The sequence below is a fragment of the Vulpes lagopus genome, chromosome 5 (assembly GCF_018345385.1).
Source record: "Vulpes lagopus strain Blue_001 chromosome 5, ASM1834538v1, whole genome shotgun sequence".
In the NCBI taxonomy this organism is placed as follows: Eukaryota; Metazoa; Chordata; class Mammalia; order Carnivora; family Canidae; genus Vulpes; species Vulpes lagopus.
The window spans coordinates 4473618-4493352 of record NC_054828.1 but is presented as its reverse complement, the minus strand read 5'-3'; the positions used below and the strand labels follow the sequence as shown (position 1 = coordinate 4493352).

Genomic DNA, 19735 nt, shown 5'->3' with positions numbered 1-19735 from the left:
ATACTTGAGACCCAAGAATTTTCCTTAAAGATTAAACGTACAAGGCAAGAAAGACCTGAATGAAAAAAATGCAGAATTCAACATTTTTCTGACTGGCTTTCAAAATGGCAGTTAAGATTATGGTACAAAATTGTACCTGCCACACTAACTCTGGGGAAACTTGACCTATGGGGAAGGGGCCCAAACTGGGACGGAAGCCAGCTCCAGCGCCTGGCCACTCAACTGCTTCCGCACTTTGTTGTTCAAGAGCAAGGACTGAGGGGTGATCCTGACCTGCCTGACTGTCCTGTTGGCTCAGAGTCATGCGAGGTCTTAACGTGACTCGTGGTTTCTTTTGCTGTTTTCTCGGTCTTCGGTGTCTGGATACTGGGAAAGATCCAGGGTCAAAACTCTGCTGAACATGCAGTCATCATGCTGAAAAGAGAGGAGACAGCCAAAAGTCAGCTCTCTGCTTAGGGACGGTGTCCTCAAATATCTTGGGTCACTAGGGAACCTGGATCCACACTTAAAACAGGGGCCACTTGTGTCCAGTTACATCAACCTCACATCTGTATGTTCCCTGGTGGAAGGTAGGAGCAAAGGTTCGGCTTTGAGCGAAGGCCTGCTGAGGCCAACAACACAGGACGAGTTCTGACAGCAGGTACAGGTGTCCCATTGGCATGGGACAATTGGCAAGGACATGTGCGCTGCAGCAGGAGAAGGTGCTTGCTCTGCTCTGCCCTGCGGTCGCCATGGAGAAGGCGCCCACATCCTCATGCACCACAGGCTTCACTGAGGGACCTGTGCTCACCACACTTCTGTTCATTTCTCCCTCCCCTCACTCCCTGATCCAGAAGCCCTGAACCCCTTCTCCTTGTTTAGCCTGGAATGGTGTAGAAGCCCAAGTCCTAGCCAGCAGCTCTTGGGGTTACTCTTCACCAGGTGTGTCTGCGGTGTGCATGTGCGGTATATGTGTTGGTAAGCTGCCTTTTGCCATTCTGATTTACAGAGCCCCAGCCAGAGAACCTAGCATGGGTAGAGGAAAAAGGTATTTTTTACTCTTCTACACTGGTATGACAATTTCCAGTGGCCCCCTAACATCTTTCCCTAACAGGAGTGGGAAGTTAATTTTTATCTTAGTTTAAACGAAAACTCAAGAAGTAAAGCCTAACTGTCCAAAACTGAATGATCTGAATTAGTTGCTCTATTCGTTAGCTCAGGTAAGTGTCATGAACAGGTTAAGAAAGGAGTGTTTGATCAGACGTAACTTAGAATTCAATTTCTTTTTTTCCTCTGGTCCTTTTTCAAAGGTAAATAGGTCCTTTAGTGCTACCCACATGCGTTTGTTTTGCCTAAAGCATTCTAACATTACAAAAATATATAATATTCATAGTTAGTGGTATATGTTAGAAAGTACCTTAACAAAACTATCCTACTGTTCTGCAATTTTTGATTTGCTTTTTCACTTAAAACATATCTTAAAAATTTCTGTGTATTGCCATAGAAAAATAATGAGGTCTTAAAATCTTATTCTGTTTAAAAAATCATTTAAGTCTATATTAGTTAACTGAAGAAATCAAACTGTATCTCAATTCTACTGGTACTTATGGTTAGGTGTCAGGAGTCAACCGAGTGACTTCTCTCCCCGTCGCTGGTCCTCACCTCTGGATAGACGCCTATCAGCGCATCGGCTTTGGAATAGAACTCCTCTTTTAGGGAAATGATTATCATCTGAAACTGCTCTTGAGTCTGCTCTTTGATGTAACTTGAGACCTGGGGGAAATGAAAAGCCCACATTTCACCAGCAGGGAAAGGCCTCATTGCTGGCCCTGGGATGGTGACTGCCTGTCCCTGGGTCTGCCCCTTGTAGGTAATGAGGCACTGGGCTTTCTGGTAATTCAGTAAATCCATGATAACTGCAGAAATGGAAAGAACTCAGATTCCAAAATAATAGGTTAGTAAAAAATTGTAAATCTTATTAAATCTATCCTCTAAAACTTTAAGAATTTTTTTAAGAACAGAGCTTTTACTTAAGATACTGTCAAGTGAAAATGCAATCAGCTTTCATAACAAGATAAAAACTGTTGCTCATACACTACGTGAGGGCAAGAACAGACTGGTATTTAAACTTCCAACTTCCTGTTTTGCTAACTCAAAGCCAGAAGATGAAAAAATGGCAATTATGGTAATTGCCATTTTGTGGCAATTGTGGCCAAAAATGGTAATCCTAATCCATAGCATAATTATTTGGTTAGAGCTGAACTCTGTGGCTCCTTCAGGAAGCTCGAGTACAAGGCATGAGAATCCGAACAAAACAAGCTCTGGATAGAAATGGGTCTTGCTGAGCAGCCTCTACTCAGAACCCAGAAAAAGATGGAGATGAACTGAGCTACAGTTTCACAAGGTATCTGCTGACACTGCGTGTCTCCGAGGGGCTTGAAGTGCTCTTCATTTGCATCGTTCCAGACAATGCTGCCGCGCTAAGGACGCAGCTCTGGCAGCAGGCATGGCAGCAGGTGTGGCTGCGCCGCGTGGGGAGTAGTCCCTAGCTGACGTGTGCCATGGAGGGGAAACTGCTTTGGGCTGAGGGCTGAGCAGCAGACCCACAGCAGAAGGAACTCCATCTAGCGTTGGAAGCAATGGTAGCCACCAGGATGCAGGGCTAAAAGTCGTGGGGTGCTGACAGGAGTGGGAGACGAAGCAGAGGGATGCATCTGGCTTGGAGAGTTACCTACGGTAAGTGGGGGCACCCTGACCCTGGGAGGGAGTGGGAGCAACTTCCGAATTGCTCGTTCTACATGTCACACTCAGGGCAGTGGTGAGCATTTACAGGAGAGTAAATCTCAAGGGGAGACAAAGCTAAAAGGTTTTTAATACCTCAGATGGGTGTCACCAGGAGAGTCTTAAGTCTCTGGAGGCGACAGTGATATATCTAAATTTTGCTAGAAGACCCGGATACCTTAAGAGAAAAGCAGTCCACAAAAATACATACAACCTGGGTTCAAAGTGCCAGAATCACCTCTTCAGGGGAGGTTTCTCCAAATGAGTCAGGCCGTGGAGTCCAATCAGCTGATGCACACTGGCTGGCATTAAAGAGACAGATTTTCTGTTGTCCCCATGTTTTCCTCCACCTATTACCTTGAAGTCCGGCAGGTCACAGAAGGTGGCTCTTTGTTGTCCTCTACAAGGTTCAAGAATCTGGGGATCAGTTTTCTAAATTTTGTGACTGTGGAGCAGATATGCTGTCCTTATGCACATGGTGATGTGCAGAAAGCAGGGGCCTGGAGAAATCCGGGCTGGAGTACCCATCGGGAAGTGCTGGAGGAAGACACGCCTGGTTCCCCGCTGGAAGGCCCCTCAGCCCCAGCCCCTGACACTCCCTGCCTCTTAGGCAGCTCATGGCAGGCTCTGCAGATTAAACCTGGCAGGTCAGGTTCAGAGACTCAGACCCGGCTGCGGTGGCACCTGAACCCTAAAGACCACTGGGAGATGGACTCCCTAGCCAAGCTCACAAGACTAAGGTATATTGCAGGATGCCAGTTTACACTGCCTGGGATCAGAATCAGGAGTCTGATCCATCCAGCTCCAAAACAGCGCTGGCATGGCAATGGGACCATGATACAGAGTCTGTGGGCCAGAGCTATGGCTTCCCTCTGCAGCTGACTCATGCTGTCCTTTGGTCATGCTTCCACGGCTGACTCCATTCTCATGTCAGAAAGTCACAGTGGAGATGTGTGGCTTCAGTGTCGGTCCTTTCAGGGGGTTTGTATATCGATGCTTTCATCTTGAAGGCTGACCTTAACTTGAACTCCCAAGAGTCCAACTGTTTCCTTAGTTCCCTCATTGTCTCAAATACTGAAAATAGGATCATGTAGGAGTGCAATGATCAGGTAAGTTTCAGTAAATGAAGGGGGGTGGGCAGAAGTTTGAACTTTAATTCCTTTGGAATTTTGTTTAGAAATGTTTATTTTTGGACTTTATTAAACAACTGATTTGGTCCTATTTGCCACGGGGCCTACTGGTAACCCTCTAAGTCCCAGTATCTAGATCTGGGGAGAAGTTACCACTAGCAATGGTATGGACTCAGTAAAACTTGATTCCGTTTTGATTCCATAAGAATTCATCGAGGGTCCCTTAAACCTTGAATGAAAACTATTGCCCCTAATTTTTAGATATTTAACTCAGATTTGATTTTTAATCAGCAGTTATCAAACTGTGGGTGTTCAGGATAAACTGTCTTTCTGACCAGAATATGATCCTTGAATTGTAAACATTCTACTGGAAAATTAAAAGCAGAAAGAAACTTACCTTGCCAATGTTTGTGTTGTCCAGGGCTGCATCTACTTCATCTAAAACAAAGAATGGAGCAGGCCGAAAACTAGAAAAGAAATTACACTCAAGTTGCAGCTTTCTATTTGTTTTACAAGAGACCTGGAGAGGATTAACAGTATTCAGAGTAAGTAAGCTACATCACCTTGGATGCTTCGCCTCAGTCACCAATGACCCCTATGATGCTAAGTCAAATGTGCAAGGCTCAGTCCATGTCTCCCATAACTGATGCAGGTGGCATCTGGGGCTCCCCCGGCCTTTGGCTCTGATGTCAAGGATGACCATCTATTCCCCCAACCTGACCCACTGCTCCTTCCATCTCTTCCACCAACTTCTCTCAGTGCACTGCCGTTGAGGTGCAGTGCTTACATACTAATTAGCTCCCTTGGTGATTTCTTCTCCTCTCAGGGTTTGAATATGGTCTATGTTGGTGGCTCCCATGTCCAGCAGCTTACTCGAAAACTCCATGTAGAGGTCTAATAAATAGCTCAAGCTCATCCAAAATCCCACTCCTCACCTGCCTCTCCAGACCTATTCCCTCCTGGGTCTTCCCACCTGAGCTGATTAGGGGTCATCCCTGCCTCCTCCTTCACACTCCACACCTTGTCTGCTCAGCTTCTGCTCTTGCCCTGGTCCAGCCCACCCTCCTCTCCCACCGTGATTGCTACAGTAGTTTTCTAGCCCTGTGCCTGCCACTGTTGCATAGAGGCTATTCACTACAGATGCCAGGCTCTCTCTGGCTTCCAGACCTTTGTACTTGCTGTTCCTCGTGTCTAGAACATTCTTCCCTTAGCTATCTGCATGACGTGCTCCCTTCATTCTTTCAAATCTTTGCTCAAACAGGCCTTCTTAGGTGACTCTTTAATATTGCAAATCCTTCCCAGCTACTTACGATCTCCATTCCCTATTTTGTTCTCTGTAGTTATGTCATTTCCTCCTGATAGTCTCTATGTTACAGAATGAGTTTACTAATATACCTTCTCATCTGTCTTCCCCAACAGAAATAAAGTCTCTTTGAGGCAGGTATTTTGTTTTGTTCACTGCTGTCTCTCCAAAGCTACACCACCACTTCCACACAGTAGATATTTAGAGCTGTTGAATAAATGGATGGCAGTGACACCTGATACTAGTCCTGTCCTGCTAGGACTTGCTCACACAGGCTCATGGTTTGATTCCCAGAGTCCACAGACAGAGGAACTGTCTGTTCCTCTCCTGTAATGGCTTCCTTTTTTACCCCTGGGAACAGTTAAAAGTAGTTGGAGAACTCAAGATAATCCTCCTGGTCATGAAAGCAGAGAGGCAGCATCATGTGCACCTACATCTTCATCTCAGGATTTGCATGTTGAAAATCAGTTGCCCTAATTTTAGCTAACAATTTTACTGACTGACTTCACAAACCACCACCACCACTAGTGGAAAGGAGGTTAAACATTTTTTCAGAAGAAATGCTTCATTTAACATGCTTTCCATAAACAGCTCTCTGAATAGGCACTAGGAAAATAATATACAGGTCGGGAGTTTTTGTTCTGTTTGGGTTTGTTGTTGACTGTTTATTGGCAATCCTGATGTCACATCTGGCTATTCCAGAATTTCTTTTTCTTCTGTAAAGCTGGAATATTAGTAGCTGGTAATTACAGAAATTAAATGAAAATCTGCCAAAGACTGAGTTGTGTGTTTTGTGTGTTAGATTTGCAGTCTAAATTATTATAGGCCTAAAACAGAACCTGAATATTGTCTGGCTGAAGAAAAGAGTCTTGTTTCACATATGCGGAAACAGATCTTCTGTGGGGAGGTCTGTTTGGTTTCTGCCCTGATGCAAAATCAGATAGCTCACTGTGACCTTACCTGTGCACAGCAAACAGGAGGGCTAATGCTGCCACACACTTTTCTCCCCCTGACAGATTGTCCATTGGCATGAACCTTTTGCCTGGAGCCACACAGTTATAGCTAATTCCCTCTAGGTAAGGCTCTTCTGGGTTCTCTGGGCTAAGAAATGCCTGAAACACAGGTTATTTATTTACAAAATCAGAAAAGGAGTAAATTTCAACTTTGGAAATTGCAACCGAGTTTAAATGCCAAATATTCTATTGGTTAGGTTTCCCTCCATTGTGATGGCAAAATACCAATGCCTGCAAATATGTAGCTCTACAGGTAGTCACAGGAAACAGGGCTGTCTGGGTGTGTAATAGAGGGGGAACATGGTAACACACACAAAAGATCAGGCCTCTCCAGAGGCCTGCCACACCTTGGCAGCACACGCCACAGTCTGACAAAACAGCCTTTATTCAGCACACTCAGCCCATTCACTGGCCACTTACTGAATACCCACTGTGGGCCAGGTACTGTGGCAACAGATGAATCCTGCTTCAAGGAGTTTGTGGGTTTATTTTAGTTTTACTTTGCTGAAAATAAGTAAATTATTTTTGGCTAAAATTCTAAATATCTGATCCAGGATCAACTTTCAGCCATAAAAGAACACCACAAGAAAGGTAAGAGCAGATGAAGACCTGGTCTACATCTTGACTTCACATCCAGTGCAACAGGATCTGCTATGGGTATTGGCTCTGGAATGGGCAAGGGTGATAGCAAAGAGACTGTTGACACACAGTCCTGCTTTGGTTCTTTCCCCCTCCTGACCCCAGATCAGCCATTCCCCAAGACCCCCTACATTACATGCACCTTCACTACAGAAACCACTGACTGTTCCATAAAATCAAATTAGCACTAGAGAGCAGAACTCCAAAACTGAAGAGAACCTGGAAACTAAATGACCTAACCCCCTCATTTTTCAGATGAAGAGATGGGACCAGAGTCTCTGCCTTGTCCAGGCCGGCCAGTGGGAGTGAGTGGGAACACAGTTACCACGGTAACCAATCTTCTGGAATGCATTTTGCTCCGGAAGTGGGTCATTCAGATAATGTGATGGACATTTATTTCCCACCAGAAAAAAACTACCACCAAAACCAAGTTCTCAGTTACCTTTTGGGGGTGAAAAATATGTACCTGGGCACTGACGTTTCTGCAGAGCTTCTTGTAGATTTCATCAATAGAGATTGAAACGTGCTCAAAACACTGGCTGAAAAGGTCATATCTCCTTTTTTTCACCTGTTCAAACTCTTGCCTACACATTCTGGCTTCCTTTTTGCTGGCCTCAAAAGCTAAAAGAGAATCATTGTTCTTTATTTTGCAGAACACTGAGGGGCTGGCTCCTCTTATTTCAACTTTAAAGCATAGAATATTTTAAAAACTGGATTTTGAGTTTGATTGTCTTGAGTAAAATCTATCTTTAAAATACTTCAATTATTATTGATTTCAAGAACATGGCTCTTAAAATTGATGAGCCCTTTTTCCAGTAGAGCTAATTTTAACATAATAATGAAAAATTCTGAAAGTACCGAATAATGACCATTATGTTGATATAAAAAAACATCTGTTCTAAAATAACCAGTACACCTGGGGCGCCTGGGTGGCTCAGTCAGTTGAGCATCCGACTCTTAGATGCTCCTCTTCTACTTAGGTTGTGATCTCAGGGTCATGAGATTGAGCCCTGTGTGAGGGGGTGCATGTTCTCTCTTTCTCAAATCTTTTAAAAAAATAAACCAGCACACCTGTTCTTAAGTTAAAGCAGAACACTTTCAAAAAGGAAGCAATTAATAACTCAGTATTGAAAATGCACATTAATATAAGACAACAGAGGAAAATATATGATACAGATAAATAAAGCTATAATGGGGGGGGGAGGGATTGCTGATAATTGTTACAGAAATCAAAACCCGTTGCACTCAAGAATACGGCCTCCTGGCAGCTACAGCTCAGGCTCACCATCTGTGGACTCCTGAAACTTGTCTCTGATGGTTTTTAGGTTTTCCAGGGCTCTCAGGTTGGGGGCTGCCGTCTTCAACAGGACATCTTCCTGGGATGCTACTTGTTGCAGTAGGAGTTTAAGGTGGGCCTCTATTTCTTTATCAGACTCTAGAGCCTATTATTGGGCAGAGAATTGCAATGATTACCCTGTCTTTCCAAACTGCTGAGTAATCAGGAACAGGGCCCTTCAGGATTGGGCTCCTACCTTCCTTCCTCCACACCTACTCCTTCCCTCCCACGAATCCCTGAGTCTGAAATACGGTCAGGCTGCCCTATGCCAGCTTCCTGAGCCACCTGGGCTCTTCCATGGCTCTAGTGTTACGGATACTGCTCTCAGAACATACTTCCCTTCCATATTTCCTAGTCTGGCAAAAAGCAACAATTCATATACCATCTTCATTTACTCAGTCATGAAAAAACAGTAATTGTTTACTATGTATTAGACACAGAGGATTCAGTGATGAAAACTGTTTTGGCCTGACCTTAGCTCACAGGGAAGTCAGACATATATGCTGGCATTTACAACAGCGTGAAAACCCTCACAAGCATAGGTGCTGTGAGGTACGGAGAAGGGATCCAACCCATCTGGAGGGGGGAACACTTAAGCTGAAACCAGAACAATGAATAGAGTTTGAGTGAGGAGGGAAGGGAAAAAGAGGTATAGGCATGCGTGACCTTCTTGGGAAGCCTTCTTGCCTCCCAGGATCTTTAATTTATACATGATAAAGGTGACATTTTAAGTCATTGAGAATTATTTGAAGAATGTTGGGTAAACTGGCTAACTTAGGTAATTTTTAAAAAACAGATTCTTATACCATATGCCAAAATAAATTTCAGATGAATCAAATAGGTACTAAAAGCAAAGCCATGGACAGAAGAATATTTATAAATATTTACTCGGTAATAAGGTGGGAAGGATTTTCTAAGACAAAAGCACTAAACAGACTACAGAAAAGACAAAAGACAAAAGCTTTTCTTTGCGTAAAAGCAGCACAAATACAATCTAAGAGTCCAACAAATCTCACAACATATATGAAGAACATGCAAAATTAAAATACGTGGATATCGCTATTTGGCCCCCACTCTCCACTCCCTCCTTTCTTAGGGATCCCGTGTTTAATCATTTCTCCCTCCTGTGTCCCCTGTAGCTGGGGGCTAGTCCACCCCACCCCCCCCAACAGCGATTGGTCAGGAAGGAACACATGGCCTAATTCAGGCCACTGTGATGTGGGCCCAATTCCTAGAGTTCCACACCACGACAAAAGGCAGCCTGTCTCTTCTCTGAAGGTTGTGGTTGTGTGGCTGGAAAGCCAAGAATGGCTAGTCATTTGGCCTCAATGAGAGAGGCAGCATCAGGATGGAGTCAAAACACAAAGAAATGTAGCATAATGGTATGGCTTACAGGGATGCCTGTGCAACAGAGCCGGAGCTGCTCAGTTAAAGCGCCCTTGAAAGTGGATCCCAGGTGTGCCCCCACAACTTTGAAGCCTGTGTCTTCTACTGCAGGGGCCACACTGGGATGCTGATGGGCCACAGCCAGGATGCTGGAGTGTGGTGGCTCCTTCTGTGTCTTGCAGGACTTCGCAGAGACTAATAATCATTGTGAATCTCCAAGGAGGCAGCCCTTCAAAAAACTGGCTGACCACAGCTCTTCTTCTTTGGAGAGAAATTTCATGATACTAATATTCTGCTGAATACACAGTAAGAAATGCCGATCTAAACATTTTTAAAAAGCTACCTACTTACACTATTTCTTCAAAAACCATCAGGAAATCTACTTTCCCCCCTAATCTTATGCTCAATGTCCTAAAAACTATTCCATAGTATATTTAAATAACAGTAAGTTAGGGCTAACACCAATCTTTCATTTACCTTCAAATCATCTCTTAGAGAGCTGTAGTCTATCTCAATGGCTTCTTCTTTCTCATAGATGTCAACTGTCGCCTGGGTACTTTCTGCTTCAGTTCCCAACTGAAACACAGACAAAGCCCTTTCTTTGTAATATGAAATGTGATCTCTCCTCATCCATCTGCCAAGGCCTCCAGCGGATTCTCACCTCACTCCTTACTGGGGCCTACCAGGCCATGATGCTCTGACAAGATCCCTAGGTACTTCCATGTGTACAGTATGAATTAAGAGCTAGTGATCTAGTATAGTCTCTCCCACAACAGAAGAATCTTCTATAAGAACCCTGGCAGGTCTAGGTAACGTACCCTCTGTCTGAACACCTCATCCTAGGTTCCACTTACCAATTGTGGTAAGACAATTACTCTTGTAACGACTATTATAATTATTTCTACCCAGTGAGCCTTGTTTAGCCCTTTGGAGAGAAAGAATTTAGACCTCACGCCTTTTCTATTTGAGGCTTTATAGAGAACACCTTGCACAGAATTCCTGTTACATAGCTTCTACTGGATGTGCTTACAGAATTCCAGTCAGGGGACTCACCACTAAAGGCTCTCCATCTTCCTAGACCAAAGTTCCCTAGGAGAAGAAATCTGTCTCTGTGGCCTCTACTTCCCAACCCTGTATCCCCCTTGGGACCAGAAAGAACAAACAGTAATCCCTCTGTGATAGATTGTCTTCTAATGGAGGAGAATGACTGTATTCCCTGATGGGCTTTCTCCTCCCAGCACATGACTTCTGGGTCTCTTCATTATCCTGAACACTTTACTCTTAAGAAACATTATGCTTTAAAAAGTAAAGGCAATATTCCAGTGTAGCCTGACCACCACAAAGTAGAGCAGAACTATCACTTTTTCTCCTTAGATGATGATTCAGTATTAGTCCAGCTTAAGGTCTTTCATACCTGCCCTGAAGTAGCCCACCATGAGTATGACATTCTTTCAACAATCAAGAAGTCATTTCAAATTCACAGGGGCATGCTGGAGAACAATTCTGAAGGTTCGCTAATGGAAAGCCATAGGAGCAAAGCGGCAGCGCGAATACTTGACCAGTAACATTCACTTCGAGGTCAGTGATTAAAATTGCTTCCTCCTCTCCTCTGTAACCTCTTCTAAGATTACATTGCCTTTTAAACAGATATTCTATTTCCTTCTATAGTATAACTATTGTTTTCCTGCTCCTATCCATTTCTGCTATTAATAGACCCCTCCCTTCTCTGCACTTACAAAAGTGGACCCACAACCCAAAATGAGCCAGAATTTTTCCCCAGGATTTTCCTAAGAGAGAGCAGGGGAGAGTTCTCTTTTCCCCTCTGGTCAGAGCTAGTGATTATAACTGCAGCCTTGTGGGGACAGCTGATTTGGGAGAATAAAGCAAATATATTCTGAGCCAGAAAGAGTTCTTGACAGTGTTCAAATTCCTGGACTGAGTCAGGCATGAGACCACCCCATCACTATCCTGCCTCCCTACCCAGCCGTATCCCTTTACCCCCTTTAAAGCCATCTGAGTTGGGTTTATGTCACTTGTGGGCAAGAAAGGGTTTTCTCCTATCCTTACCTCCTGTCTGGAATGGGCTCTCTGCTACAATTGAGAAAAAAGACAAAGACTTTTTGAGTATAAGGTTATGAGAACCGGTCAATGTTAGCAAGAGAAGAAGTGTTTTTTATAGATGCTTCATTCTGAAGACTCCAAAGGACTCAGGGCACTTCTGGAGTGGAGGAGGGATGGAACAGAGACTGCTGGGGCAGAACAGAGAGGGGAAGAGGATGTGGAAGGGAGACCCCAGGGAAGAGGCTCACTAACAAGCTCAGGAAAGAGCCAGAGATGACCCAAACAATTACTGTCACCAGCTTGTGGATGAGCTAAGGGGAAGATGCTCTTTACAAAGCACACAGCAGCAGCTTCCCTAACATCACCCCTAAAGGTCACTGACACCAACAGCTTGAGTTCTCTGACTCCTCTCGGGTATCTAATGTGTAGGAAACAAACTCCAGCCCATCTTGTGGAGCTAAAAGAATGTGGATTAAAAACACACATGAGACAACTGCACAAAATGCCCAGCCCTGGGCAACGATGATCATGCTGCCCTTTTTCCCTTAGAAGGAGATGCCTTCTCCACTGTTGATGGGGCTTTAGGACCAGAGGAAGTGTCCACAGAGCTGGGGCTTCACCAAGCAGCCAAAGGGCATCACATGAAGTTCCACACAACTGCACTTAGTCTGAAATCCTGTGGCCAAATACCTCGACTTCAATGATGTCATCCAGTGATCCCAACAAAAGGATTATTTCAATATCTTGAACTTTGCAGTCAAGCAGTAGATTATGCTTCTCTAGCCGTTTCTGTTCCAAAGAAGTTTGAATGATTACAACTTCTTTTTGCCATTTTCCCACTTCCCTGTAAATACACGATATGAAAAGTGATTTTACTCCTTATGTAAAGTTGCACCAAAGAAGAAAAATGAATGTGTTATAAATAAACTTACATGGAAAAAAGATTTTTTTCCTATGAGTGCTATAAGATCTGGAATTACCTCATTGATGTTTGTAATATAAACTTTAACACTCTTGAGAAAGGATGAATATAGTTAGTTAACCCAAGGGAGCATTTTAAAATAATAAACATAATTACTTTAATTAGGCTAGCTTTAGGAGTACCTGGGTGGCTCAGTGGTTGAGCATCTGCTTTCAGCTCAGGTCGTGATCCTGGGGTCCTGGGATGGAGTCCCACATTGGGCTACCCGCAGGGAGCCTGCTTCTCCCTCTGTCTATGTCTCTGCCTCTCTCTGTGTCTCTCATGAATAAATAAAATCTTAAAAAAATCATGCTAGCTTTGTTTCCTACTTTAAAATATGTATATGTATATTTTTTCAAGCTGCACTTCTCCCTCAATATAAGCTCTACACTTTAGAGCCTCAAAATGAAAGAAACAATCTTTTAATAAGAGAAATATTTTACCAATTAAGTCATTACATATCTAATGGTCTGAACTTTTTTTTTTTTTTTTTAACTATAGCCACTATCAATGTAATGCCTTCTATCTTAAATGAGGGCTTGGGGGTTTTACCAGTTAAAACAATGTAGGATTTTAAAGACCTAGAAACAGGACTAAAAAAACAAATTAAGAATTATATGGTTTTCAAGAATACAATGATGAACAGAGATGGAGTTGTTTAAATACAGGAGTGAAAAAAACTCAAGAGTAAATTAACTTTAATTTCACTCAAAAATCTTAGACAAAGAACTTTCTGACTCTATCTTGAACTGTTGAAAGTCTTCTAACAGGAAAACCGTGAAATGCCAAGAGTCAACTAAATCAGAGCACATTTCATGTGATTGCATACAGTTGTGTCAATTATACAGGAAAGTAGAGGTCACTGTGGTACAACGGGCCAGGTGATTCCCAGGGTCACCATCCCCATCATGACAGACACACATGCTTATCACATGCTAGCTACTAAGTGTCATATGAACAGTGTCTCACTTAATCCTTACAACTCTCCTGGGAGGTAGGCACTATTAGTATCCCCATGTTACTATTTACTAGACGAGGAAATGAAGGCATGGTATGTAAGTAGCAAAGCTGGGGTACACAGTAATGCAGGCTGGCTCCAAATCCCACCCTTGCCCCATCAGGCTTTGTCGCACAGTGGGCTAGAGAGGGGCCCTGTATGACAGTGTCAGAGGGGTTTAGGGTAAGGGGCTCTTCATACAGGTCCATGTTTTCATCTGCCAAAGAGAACTATTCATTCTAAACAGCTAACCACCTCTTTGGTTTTCCCCCAAGGGAAAACACTTGAAAGGTGTGATGAGGGACCAAAAGCACCAAGGGTATATATTCAAATAATAAAACTTCCTACAATAAATTTTAAAATTGGTAGTAAACTTCTCTAAAACTCTGGTTATGGTCCTGGAAAGTAATAAGCTTAATTACTTGTCAATGGCCAAAAATTTCTTCCGTTTTTCTTCAATCTGAGCTTGAACCTTCTCAGCATTGGCATTCTGAGTGACAAATATGTCCTTAAGCTGCTGCCGCTTTGCCATGAGTTCATTCACAATTTGCAGACAGTCTTCTTCAACCTGAATGAAGATGATTTGCATTGTAGACTCACCATCTTTTACAATAATGTCAACAGATCATCTTATTGTCAGGAAACTAGCACAGTGATTCTGGGATTAACCCTTAAAATCTGTGTTCTGCTTGAACCTCTATCTCAGAATGTGACCCACTCTTGTTCTACACTTTGGAAATTGGTAATGACTACCTGCTTTTGTCCTTCACTTGGATTAATTCCACAGCCTGCTGCCATGTGACTTCTGTTCCCATTGTCCCATGAAAATGTTCTTGCTACTATGACCTCTTAGTTGTCAATAACCATCCTCACTTCCTCCTTCCTGGAGTGGTGGGATTTCTGTGATGCCACCTCTTCTGGGTCTATCTTCAGAACCTCTGTGACTACTCCTTCCAGAGTTCCACTCTTGCCTCACTGCTCTTCATTGTCCACTGCTCTGCCTGGGAGTCTCAACCACTCACATACAGTTTCAATTCACTCCCATAAACTAGTCTGGACTCCTCCAGCTATTGCGTGCTCTTCACCTGCCAGAGATCGCTGCCTAGGTGTCAATACAGGCAACTCAAGCTCCACAGGCCCAGAATGTTCTCCCTTTGACTTGCTTCTCTGTCCACCAATCACCCAAACTAGAACTCGAAGTCATCAGTGGCATCCCCGCTAGCCCTCCTCTCCCACTTCAACATCTAATAATTCATGAATTGCTGATTTGACTTCCAGTATTTCCCAAATCTGCCCACCACCCTTTCTGTCACCAGGAGTTCAACACACGTTTACTCAATGGAGGATGTCGTCATTTCAGTGATGTCACCTCAGCCCCCTGTTACAAGTTACCTGCTTTAGGTCCTCAATCTCCTCTCTGCCTTTCTGGATGGTTTCTTTTAATGTGTTGATCTTACTCAGTCTCTTCTTCAGCTGATTGCGACTATATTCAAGTTGAACATTAAGCCGAGTTTTTTGTTTCTCAAATTCTAACCTAGTATAATAGAGTCAAGTGTTACAAGTGGCAAAGAATCCTTTAATTCTTTACTTTTGTTATTATGGAAAATTTCAAGAAAATACAAAAGTAGACGGAATACTATAATGAATTCAGTTCACAGTCAATCCTGTTCCATCTATAGCTGTACTCATCACTCTGCTCCAGCACAGGTGTCTGAAGCACATTTCAGACATCATGTAACTTCATCCATTAATGTTTTAGTCTGTATCTCTGGATGTGAAGTGGCCATTAACACAAACCACAAACTACTATAGATACAAATGACGAAAATTCCTTAATATTAGATGGCTCTCATTGCCAGATTTCCTGAGTCTCATTAACACCAAAACAAAACAAAACAAAACAAAACAAAACTGGTTTGTTTGGATCACAATCCATACGTTGCATATAGATGTATGTTTCTTCCATCTTTTGTTATCTGTGGCTTCCCTCCCCTCCTCTTTAAGTTACAATTGATGTGCTCATTCTCGTTTAGTCAGTCTTTCCAAACAGCTCATTACCCACAAACTCTTAACCTGGGACCTGAAGAGCATGTTCCTACCTCAAGCGCCTTCCTACTTTGTAAGCTTCACAAACTCCTCAGAAAGAACTCTAAGACCAATGGTAGCTCATCCTTTCCATCCTCTCTCCCTCACATACCCTGCTAACAGATTTTCAAGCACTAACTGTTATCAGAGACTGTGCTAGATACTGCTGATACAAAGACCACAATAAGAACAGTAATGATAAAAACAAAGAGTGATACTCGATGAGAGGCCACTGTGTATCAGACTGTCACACCTGCTTTTACATGAATTAAATCACTTCAGTTGCAGGACTCTCTGAGTGGGTAATACCACTATCCCTGTTTATAAGGAGGATGAACAGACAAGGCACTGAGTTAAGTTTCTTGCCCAAGGCTACCCCATGAGAAAGTGGTCGAGTGGGCGTGACACACACTGAACACAGTGCCTGCAGGCGGGGTTAAGAATAAGCCCGTAAAGGATTTATTCCTGCTGCAGGAGGCAGACATGCAGACTATGTATGAGGGAAACATTTCTTCAGTTGGCTCTGGAACACTCTACTATTCTAGCTTTCCTGTTTCCTCACTGGCTGCTCCTTTGATGGTTCCTGGTGATCTTACCTAGGCATACAAACAATCCCAGAACTTATACCTCCAGGCAGGACCTCTCCCACAAACTCCTAACTTATACATTCAACTGCCTACTCCAGGGATCCCTGGGTGGCGCAGCGGTTTGGCGCCTGCCTTTGGCCCAGGGCGCGATCCTGGAGACCCAGGATCGAATCCCACGTCGGGCTCCCGGTGCATGGAGCCTGCTTCTCCCTCTGCCTGTGTCTCTGGCTATGTCTCTGTCTGTGTCTCTGGCTCTGTCTCTCCTTCTATCTCTCAAGAATAAATAAATAAAATCTTTAAAAAAAAAAAAAAACTGCCTACTCCACCTCTCCAATCAGATGTCAAACGCATCCCAGAATACATAATGGATAAATTACTGGAAGGAATAAGAGGTTTTAGCAAACTCATAATATGTAAATCTAAAATTTGATAGCATTTTTCTACACTAGTAAAAGCCAATTAGAAAAATATTATAAAAATAAATACTACTCATAAGAGAAAAAAATCTATAAAATATCTAGGAAGTAATTTAAGATCACACAAGTTCTCTATGAAAAAAAACCTTTAAAATTTTAATAAAGGATATAGATGATTAGAATAAATGAAGAGACATATTATATTCTTAGGTGAGAGGACTTGATATTTTGAAGATGTTCTCCCCAAATCTATAAATCCAATGCAATATCAATCAGAATTCCAGTTGGATTTTTATGGGAAACTCAATAAACAGTAATAGGCATAATTCTTTACAAAGAAAATCTATCAAAGTTCAAGTAGACTTCAGAAAAAAGACCATGACAGGGATAGAGAGGGACATTGCACAGTGATAAAGGGATAATTCAGCAAAAAGACACTGATCCCAAATTACATATGGATTGTATCACAAGGCTATAAAATACATGAAGTACAAACTCACAAAACTGGAAGAAGAAACTGACAGGTCCAAAAAGTATTTGGAAAGCTCAATACTCCTCCCAGTATTTGCTGAACTAGGCAGAGAAGGACCACTAAGTACAGAGAGGACCTGAGTGACACCAACTGATTGGATTTAACTGACACTCAAAGAACACTCCAACCAACAGCAGGTATCTATTAAATAACACACTTCTAAATGCCCCATGGGTCATTGAAAGAAATCACAAGAGATATTAGAAAATATTTTGAATGGAATGAAAATGGAAATATGGCACACCAGAAGTAGTGGAATGTAATGTAAGCAGTACTTCCAAAGAAATATACAGTTTAAAATATATATACAGTTTAAAAGAATTAACCCAAAATAAATAGAAGAAAATAATAAAGGTAAGAACAGAAATCAACAACACAGAAACAGACAAACCACAGAGAAAACCAATGAAGCCAAGAGCTATTCTTAGAAAGGATCAATAATTAATAAAATTAATATACCTCTAGCTAGGCATCAAGAAAAGAAGACACTAGCTAGGCATCAAGAAGAAAATCAGAAACAAAAGAAAGGACACCAGTACAGATCCTATAGACATTAAAAAGGATAGAATGCAAATATTAATAACTTTATGTTAATAAATTTGACAACCTGGATGAAATACGTAATTCCTTGAAAGATACAAATTACCAAAACTCACTCAAGAAAAAAAGATATTGTTGAATAGCCTTATATCTATAAAGAGAACTCAATTTGTAACTAAAAACCTCCCCACAAAGGTGGGTGGCTCCAGTGGCTTCACTGGCAAATCTTACCATATATCTATGAGAGAAGTAACCTATTCCACAAAATCCCTTCCAGAAAACACAAGAAGAGACAACAGTTCTCGACTCATTTTGATTGTGGCATTACCCTAATACCCTAATACATGATAAAGATATTGCAAGAGAAGAAAACTATATATGAGTACAGTCATGAACATAGATGCAAATATCCTTAATGACATTTTAGCAAATCAAATCCAAAAATTTTTGAAAAGAATAGTGTAATATGACTGAGTGGAGTTTATCCTGGGTTATAAAGTTGGCTTAACATCAATCAATATAATTTACCATATTAATAAACATCAACAAAAACCCCAACCATGCGATCACTCAAAAAATGGCAGAAAAAGTATTTGACAAAATTCATTATTTATTCATAAAAATTTCAGCAAACTAGAAATAAAAAGGAACTATCTCAACCTGCTAAAGGGGATCCTAAAGTTAAAACTATGCTTAACCATGAAAGACTGAATGCTGTACCTCTAAGACTGGGAATAAGGCAGGATGTTTGCTCTTACCACGTTTATTTATTCAGCATTGTACCAGAGGTCCTAGTTAGTGCAATAACACAAAAAAAGAAATAAAAGGTGCACTAATTGGAAAAGAAGAAATAAAATTCTTTTCACTGAAATACAATTACCTATGTAAAAAAAATCCTAAGGAATCTATAAAAGAGCTCCTGCAACTAGTAAGTACAGCAAAATTGCTGGATACAAGGTCAATTTATAAGAACCAATCTTATTTAGGAGCACCTGGTAGGCTCAGTTGGTTGTGTACCTGACTCTTGATTTCAGTTCAGGTCATGATCTCAGGGTGCTGAAATTGAGCCCTGAGTTGGGCTCTGTGCTCAGCATGGAGTCTGCTTGAGATTCTCTCCCTCTGCCCCCCACACCATCCTTTCTAAATTAATTAATTAATTAAGTCTTTAAAAAAATCACACCAATCTTATTTCAATATACTACCCATAATCTACTTGAAATTGGTAATTAAAAGCAATTCTATTTATAATAGCATAAAGATATAAGGTAATCAGAATAAACTCAACAAAATATAAGACCTGTACACTGAATACTAAAGAACACTAATGAGAGAAATTAAGGAAGTTTTACGTAAGTGAAGACAGACACCATGTTTGTGCGTTAGTATTTTTTCAATGTCAAGTCTTCCCAAATTGATTTATAGATTCAACATAGACTCAATCAAAAGCCCAGTAGACTTTTAAAAGTAATTGAAAAGCTGGTCCTAAAATGTACATGGAAATGCAAAGGACATAGAATAGGCAAGGGCTTGAGGCTTGACCTTCCTTGTCCACTGTTGTAGTCTCAGTGGCTAGAAGGGTATCTGGTTCATAGAAGGCTTATAGTAAATAGGTGTTGAATGAATGAATGGACCATGAGGGAATTAAAATAAAATTAAAGGAAACAGGCCAAAATAGTGATAGCTTTTATTTCTGAACAATAGGAAAATGATTTGATTTTAAAAAAATGTTTTTTCTATGTTCTTCAAGACCCACATACTACTTTTGTACTTAAAAATTATACTTGATTATATGAAAAACCCACAGTTGGGACTCCTGAGTGGCTCAGTCAGTTAAACAACCAGCTCTTGACTTTGGCTTAGGTAGTGATCTTAGGGTTGTGATCTCAGGGTCATGATCTTGAACCCCACATCAGGGTCTGTGCTAAGCACGAAGCCTGCCTGAGATTCTCTGTCTCCTTCTCTCTCTACCCCTCCACCCCAACCTCCTTC

At 41.9% G+C, this 19735-nt stretch overlaps 1 protein-coding gene across 2 annotated transcripts in view; it reads right to left on the bottom strand.

Moving 5' to 3' along the window:
- Nucleotides 1–251: 251 nt before the first annotated feature.
- The window catches only part of SMC1B (structural maintenance of chromosomes 1B), a 72137-nt gene continuing 52653 nt past the window's right edge, over nt 252–19735 (bottom strand). Inside the window, exons 16-25 of one of the 2 annotated variants that reach the window (XM_041756419.1) lie at nt 14979–15120; nt 14009–14154; nt 12319–12472; nt 10045–10143; nt 8131–8287; nt 7312–7466; nt 6154–6305; nt 4288–4357; nt 1642–1752; nt 252–414 (exon numbers count right to left, since the gene is read on the bottom strand). In XM_041756419.1, coding sequence (XP_041612353.1) covers nt 313–414; nt 1642–1752; nt 4288–4357; nt 6154–6305; nt 7312–7466; nt 8131–8287; nt 10045–10143; nt 12319–12472; nt 14009–14154; nt 14979–15120 — 1288 coding nt within the window. In that variant the 3' untranslated portion in view covers nt 252–312. The remainder of the gene's footprint in view (nt 415–1641; nt 1753–4287; nt 4358–6153; nt 6306–7311; nt 7467–8130; nt 8288–10044; nt 10144–12318; nt 12473–14008; nt 14155–14978; nt 15121–19735) is intronic. The other variant, XM_041756421.1, reaches the window with a different exon arrangement.